Source organism: Miscanthus floridulus, chromosome 7 (assembly GCF_019320115.1).
Source record: "Miscanthus floridulus cultivar M001 chromosome 7, ASM1932011v1, whole genome shotgun sequence".
NCBI classification, from domain to species: Eukaryota; Viridiplantae; Streptophyta; class Magnoliopsida; order Poales; family Poaceae; genus Miscanthus; species Miscanthus floridulus.
This window is the reverse complement of record NC_089586.1, coordinates 78,315,250-78,323,079: the sequence shown is the minus strand read 5'-3', so window position 1 is coordinate 78,323,079 and position 7,830 is coordinate 78,315,250. Positions and strand designations below refer to the sequence as shown.

The 7,830-nt window shown below is 44.7% G+C and overlaps 1 protein-coding gene across 1 annotated transcript; it reads left to right on the top strand.

Annotated features, from left to right (window-relative positions):
• The first annotated feature begins 1,067 nt into the window (after positions 1–1,067).
• On the top strand, positions 1,068–2,263 carry LOC136463525 (vegetative cell wall protein gp1-like). Its single transcript, XM_066462512.1, has one exon. It carries the CDS (start codon positions 1,155–1,157, stop codon positions 1,731–1,733), a length of 579 nt encoding a protein of 192 aa, XP_066318609.1. The 5' UTR covers positions 1,068–1,154; the 3' UTR covers positions 1,734–2,263.
• The last annotated feature ends 5,567 nt before the right edge of the window (positions 2,264–7,830 follow it).

Below are 7,830 nucleotides of genomic sequence, written 5' to 3'. Positions count from 1 at the left end.
TAGTTTATATTTAATACTCTATGCATGTATCTAAACATTCGATGTGATAGGAATTTTAGAAGGACATGTAGAAACCAAACACCCCCATAATCCATGCCATTCACCACACATGCCGTGTTGCCGCCACACATCTTGTTAGCCAGACGAAATTAGAGATACATGAACACGTACTTCTTTTTGGCTATTTGGATCATGGCTGTATTTTTTTTTCCAACCGAGACATTCCTCGTCTTCATTAATAATTTAACAGAAACACAACAGTTTAAAGATAACTAGAAAAAGAATACGAAACTAAGGGTCTATTTGGTTTCCTCCTTGTCGGAGTTGCCTGGCCCAGGCGACGTCCGATATCGGTCGCCTGCACACACTCTACGACGTGAAGCTGCTAGACCCCGTGTACTCAATGGCCATCCGATTCAGATGACACGACGGGCAAAGGCCAAAAGCAGACCCAAGTAAGTCAGTGGGGATCGATCATGACCGCGTTAGTGGTGCCGATTCTTTCATCACCTAGGATCAGATTTTCATCTAGTCACCCACTACATGATAATAAAGACCAGTGGGGCCGGCCAAATAGGCAAAGGCAAAACTTAGAGCACGTTTAGTTCCCGAATTTGGGAGTGGCCAAATAATTAATGCGTTACTGTAGTGTTTCGTTTGTATTTGTGAATTATTGTCCAAACATTGACTAATTAGGTTCAAAAGATTCAACTCGTAAAGTACAACCAAACTGTACAATTAGTTTTTGATTTCGTTTATATTTAATACTCCATGTATATACCGCAAGTTTGATGTGACGAGAAATCTTCTTTTTAAATAGTGCATTTTTCTGGAGTTTGGTGGGAACTGTTTGAGCCAAAACAATACTCACAGTAAAAGTTAAAACCATGGATCTTCAAAGCCGGTTGAAGCACCACAGTGCTCAGTTACCACGTTGGACTGGAGCATCGACTCGGGCAGGCACGTCAGCGCCCACGTGGCCGACGCGGGGTCCTAAAATATTCCTTGCCTCGACGCCCAAACCCGCGCCGCGCCGCGCCGCTGCTCCTCCCCGCGCGCAGCATAAAAAGCCCGACCAACCGACCGACCCCAGCTCACCCCAACCAGCCACCACCACCACGGCACCAGCAGTCACCAGAGGCCGGCCGGCCCCGATGCCCGCCTCGCCGTCGCGCCCCACGCCGGCTCCGGCCACGCCGCCGCCCTCCGCCGTAGCCACGCCTCGCCGGCGCCGGCGCCTCCTCCAGGCAGGGAAACCCAACCACCACTCGCCGTCGCCGTCCCTGCAGGCGGCGCCGGCCTCCCCGTTCTCCTTGTTCCCGCCGACGTCGACGTCGCCGTCGCCGTTCCACCGGTTCCTCCCCTCCCCGCTGCGCGCCTCCGCCGTGCCCTTCTCGTGGGAGCACCGCCCGGGCATCCCCAAGACGCCCGCCCGGAACCGCTCCAACTCCAAGGGCAACAACAGCAAGGCGCTCCCGCTCCCGCCGTCGCTGCTCGCCCGCTCCTGCGCCGGCGGCTCCGACCCCTACGCCTCCGTCGTCCCGGCCGAGTACGCCACCGCCATGGACCCGCCGCCGAAGCGCTGGAGGGTGCGCGTGCGCCGGACCCGGCGCCGGTCGCCCAGCAGGCTCGGCGACGCCCTCGCCGAGTGGCTGTCCATGCTCAGCCTCTACCGCTCCTGCAAGCGCGCCGCCGCCTGCTTCGCCGCAAAGGCCAAGTCGCCGGCGGCCTGAGCGGCCGAGGCCCGAGAGATAAGTCGTTGTTGCCCGCAATCTGCTGCAACTTCCAGTTCTCAGTCTCCATCTCGATCTCCCACTCCCAGTTCGCGCGTGTGTGCTGTGTTGATAGCAATATTAATTGGTGTGCGTGATGCCGTTTGCATTTTGTGCGATGACAATTCACTGCAAATTACTCGAATTACTAGTATATTACAGTAAATAGGACTATATATATGATTCCATTTGATACATACGGAGTACATGTTGTATTTATTTAGCGTTGCCAATAATTCGTGAGGCGCCGCCGTACCATTAATTGCAGGCAGTCAATGAAATGTTTTGGTGCTATTGGTGCTGGTGGTGGTAAGCATTCATCATTCATTATTGGGTTTACGTTCAAAGTTCACTGGGAACTTTAAGCCTGTGGTTGAAATATTGATCTGGGTGGCCACTGCTGACATCAAAAGTCGAAGCGTGTGATCCTGAAAAGCTGATGATGGTGAAAAGATGAAGGTGTGTAAGCATGACATACGTTGTATGGTCTTTTTGACATGGATATATATGTGTATACTATATATATATATATATATATCGCCTCAAATATGCTACACTTTGACCTATATTTTTTTAAGCAGCGCGCCTTCGAAGAAATACAGATTATTTTTTGGCATATGTAAGAAATACTACGTACAGGCAACATGACTTAATTATGTACTCCTAATCTTTTTAAAGGATTTCTCTGCCCAATTGGTTTCTACTCTAGCAACGCCTAAATTTTATGTAACCTTATTTTAGATACAAGAAGGTCCTTTATAGGTGTCAAGTATCGGGAATAAATGTGTTGTAAAAAAATTTCTGTTTGCACCAACTGTTCTAGAAACTAGACCAGAGAATAATTGCAAATATAATTAACTGTAAAATATATTATAAAATTATTATAACTAGCATATTGGTTAGATTACTTGTGATGAAATCTATCCACCAGGGATGAGTGGCATGTATGTAAATGAATATATAGCTAGTAGAGACCTATATAGGGTTGTAGGTTGTTTTTTTAGGAAAATAGTATCACTTTTTTATGCTGATAGTTAAAATTTGTGACTCTATTATTATTCTATAAAATTATTGTTCATGACCAATGTCCAATAAAATATACTATCATCAAAGTGCTAGTTCCTTTTTAGACAAAAAATATTGTCAAGTTCAACGACTGTGCTCTAGCTCTTATTTAATCCATCATAAGTACTTCCTCCGTTTCAAATTATAAGTTGATTTAGTTTTTCTAGATATATATGTTTTCAATATGTATCTAGACATAATGTATATATAGATTCATAGTAAAAACTATGAATTAAAAAGTCAGCACAACTTATAATTTGAACCGAAGGGAGTAGTAAATTAAAGACGGAGGGATGGGAGCCCATGGTAATGCTGCTATATATTACATCTGCTGCCTGGTTATACGCAAAACAAGTGCATGTTTTCCTTAGAGAAAGCACTACTAGTTACATCACGCAATGCAAGCGCCGGAAGCGACAAGAAGGAAACGATCGAATTTCTGTGACAAGAGATGTGTGTGCATATAGATAGATCTAGCTTTGTGTTAACCGACAGTTTGGTGCTGCTACATGCACAAAGCATGCAGCCACCAAATCACGCAGTAGTACGTGGTTGTAAGGACGAGCAAGCTAGTCGTCCACTAGCTAGCTAGAAACTCTTCTTCTACCGCGCACCTGCAGTGCGTGCATATCTTAACTGCGTGCTAGTACCTTATACACCCTCTATACTAAAAAATAAAGTCATTTTGGATAGCGACATGGTCTCCAAAGTATTACCTTGACTCCTTGTTTTTATAAAAACATTTATCAAAAAGTGATATATGTATGTTTTTATGAAAGTAGTTTTCAAGACAAATCTATTTATATGGCTTTCACATTTCCAAACTCAACAAGTTTAAAGTTATTCATGATTTATATTCCCAAGCCTTCTCCAAAACGACTTTATTTTTAAGTATGGAGGGAGTATTAATAATAATCGCATAATATAAATGCATACATATATATATCATCTCCATCATCTCCATATATGTGTGATTTGTCCATATGTGTGCATCGTCTCCTGATAATGAACTTACTCCCGCTCCCCTTTACGAATTGAACCTAAAAAATCCACGAAAAAATTCCCCTTTTTTTCCATATGTACATCAGTACATGCATGGCACTTTGCACATATATATGCGGCGTATGCATGCCCTTTCGGTTGTATATATATGCTTTGATTTGGACAGATATCGTGCAGTTGTAGTGGAGGCTGTCTTGTTTGTCCAGCTGTCTAAAACCGACTATGTGATGCAAAAAGCTAGCACCGCATATTATTATGTCACGTTCTCGCCAACTATTTTAGAACTTGCTCGGTCAATCTTCAACCCAAGGGGATTCGAGCTAACCGAAAAATCCCTTACGAAACATTTAGGATTTATTAATGAGGCTCATATTACAAATATATCCTCTCCCTCCATTTTAAATTATAGTTCACTTTAACTTTGCCATCGTCAAAATTCTATGATTATAACTAAATTTATAGAAAAACACCAATATCTACTACTTTGAATTAATTTCATTAGATACTCTATGGACTATATTTTTGTAGTGTTCCATGGTCAAAGCTACAAAAGTTTGACGTAAGATAATGTCAAAGTAAATTACAATTTAGTTAGAGAGAATACCACACATTAACTAGATTGTCGTACATTTATTTTCAGCGCCATTTTGTTTATTTATGCCTTGATAATGGAAGGAAAATGGGCAGCAGCGGCGCGGCCCCATTTATTAGACACAACCTGTTTTGGCACGGACCCAATTGGCATAGGTAGATAAACGTGCCACAACTATTCAAGGGGTGATTTCACTTTTTTTGTCTTTCTGCACAGATTTCTGTTACATTTCAAATTTATATGAATATAGGACTTTTCATCATCGATCTATTCATATTTTTGTTAAATTTTTTTTGACACATTTAGAAGGTCGTCCTTTTTTTCCAAATGGGAGCACTGGATACGTTCTCGTCTCTGAATTTATTTTAGTGATGACCGCCGGCTGGACGTACGGGACTGTCGTGGGGGTAAATGTCCTGACGCCTGCAGCTCGGTGTTAGCGTGTTTCCTACAGAATGGCGGCGCGTCACGTACAGTACTTTGGTGTGCGTCGTCCTTGTCACTCGGATCACGCGTGATCACGGTGTATTGGTATTAATTACACTCCCCTAGTGTCATGTCACTCCGATACTACTATGCGCCTTAACTAGCTCCTCTTAAGTTACGCCACAACACAATCAAAATCAATTTTCAACAGGCGGTTTTCCAATCCGCTACTACGTTATTGATCATATCTCCTATAACTAAAAAGAACAAAGCGTGGATATTTTTTGGTGCAACATTTGTTTTGGTTCGTCCGTCTGCCCACGACCGTGCGATACCTCGCTCGCTTGGTCGCTCTGCCTTCGCCCGTGCGAAAAAAAATTCTCGGTTGAAGCCCCGCCTCGGAGCTCCGCTGTCTCGCTGCGCCGGAGCCCCACTCGCCTCGAAGCCGTGCCAGAGCCCGCCCGCCTCTTGGAGCCCCGCCGTCTCGGCCGCGCCGGATCCCCACCTTTGCCTGCATAGGAGCCCCGCCTCGGGGCTCCGCTGTCTCGCCTCGCCGGAGCCGCTCCGTGTCGGCCTTAGCCCCACCCGCCTCAGAGCCCCGACTTGCACTCAAAGCCCTGCCGTCTCGCCATGCCACTCGGAGCCCATCCGCAAAGGCATCTTCCCCGTCGGAGCCCGCATCGAGGACCACGCCGCCGTCTAGGTCTACCACGCGCGCTGAGGTATGCATCTCGCCATTCTGCGCTCCTATCGTGTGCTGCCGGCCCCCACGCCGCCGCGTGCTGCCTTCCCCCGCGCTGTCACCGCGCGCTGCTTGCCCGCGCCCGTGTTGTGGCGCGCTGCCTACTCCCGCGCCGTCGAGCGCTGCTGCCTGCCCTCGTGCCGCCACGTGCTGCTTGCTCCCGCGCTGCCGCGCGCTGCCTTCCCCCGCGCCGCCGCTCACATACCTGGGCCAGACGGACTATGGCTGGACCGCTCAATGGTCCATCTGGCACATTTCCCTGGGCTGAAACCCTAACTGGCCCATTAAGGGCTTGTTTCAATGAGGAGTCAGTGTTCTTTTTGCAGTAACTAACAAGGTAAGCAATTTGACCTGTGAGCTTTTCTTTTGCAGTAACTAACATATTATGAATTCAAAGTTTTCTATCATTCATCTGAGTATGTGAAATAAAAACAACCCTCATTGCTATCTCATTGGAATTTTGTTATAATCAAGTTGATTGGACCAGGCAGAGATGTGAACAGAGTAGGAAATTTAAACATTCATAATTAGCGTCACTGCAGAGACAACATTCAATGGTTGGTTTATTTATTTGTTATGTTTTTCTTTCTTGAGCTTTAACAGTTTGCTAGGTTAGTAATCAACATTTTTTTGTTATTCAGATATGATTCAGTTGGCTGTTTTTTTTTCTTTGACAACTGATTCAGTTGGCTGTTGGTATTGAAATGCTGGAGTCTTTGCTTTCGAATCTTGGTCCAAAGGTTAGTAGCTAAAATTGTTATTTCCTTAAGTAAGTAGTCTAAAATATAATTTTCACAATAGTTGAATATGGACTGTGATTGTTATAATCTTGAAACTGTATTTTGTTGAATTCCATTCTTTTCCTGCAGGGAATCTACATTTGTAGTTGCAAACAAATACTGGGTCAGTTTGTTTTCACCTAATTTACCTGTGTATATGTAGTGGACTTTCATTAGCTCTGCTCTTTAGCAGCAGGCCTTAATGGCTAACAGTAGTTCATAATTGAGAGTTTACATATGTAATATATATTATAAAAAAACTCTAAATCATTCAACAGTCTGCTAATTCCTAAGTTTTTATCTGCAGCCATAGCATGACTATGGTGGCTTAGAGACAAAAATATATTATGTCTATGCTTTCCGTTTTCTAATATTTCAAATACGTTCTGTAACAACCATATCATGAATATGGTGGCCAGCTGAGACGACGGCCGGCCGGGCCAGCCAGCCCACGGTGGCCGGATCTGCGGGTCGGCCTCGATGATGGACGGCGCCTACTTCGTCGGGCGCACCACGCTGCAGCTCGGCCTCTCCAAGGTGGAGATAATGTTGGAGATATGCCCTAGAGGCAATCATAGAGATAATGATATTCCATTGTATCCATGTTTCATATTGTGTTCCTTGAATATCCATTAAAGGCTACTTGAATTGATTTGCAATTATGTGAATTGTATGTAAAACTCTTTACTTGTATGGTTATTCTAAAGTTGTCTCTAGTCGGAGTTCATGTGAGGACACACATGAATATTAGACTAGTACATGTATTAGCTAATGACTATGTTTCACAAGTCATGGACATACATATGTCAAACTAGTAATGTGGGCACATGTAGAGACATGTGCTAGGACCGACCCAACACGAGATATAGTTACATAGTTCTCTTTACACAACGTGTACGCTTTGTCCTTAGACCTGAGATTGTTGCATGCACTCAAGATGTGAATTGACTTACTTAGGGGCTGTCAAATGCTACTCCATAACTGGGTAGTTATAAAGGTAGCTTTCGGGTTTGTCAGGAAGCATGCTGTGAGGTATGATCAGTCAAGATGAAATTTGCCCCTCTATACTTGAGAGAGATATCTCTGGGGCCCTCGAGTGATCGAATCCGGAAATGCATGGCCATGCTACGTGAGGTTAAGAGTTAACCTAGAAAGGGATTTTGAATCACAAGATCGAGAAAGAGAGGTCGACTTAGAGCTAGACTAAATATCGTGAGGCAAAGGGAATAGCATGTACATGATGTTGTGATGGTTCGTCTGATATGATCTTCGTGTGCATATAGGAGTTGGCATGTCTTGCTAGAGGCCGCTACCAACTATTGACCGAGTAGAAGTACTCATGTCATATCTATACGTATGTGAACCTATAGGGTCACACACTTAAGGGGCTGGAAGCCCAATGAGGATCTGATCTGAATTGGACCAGATTTAGGAGTACTAATGGGCCTCAGA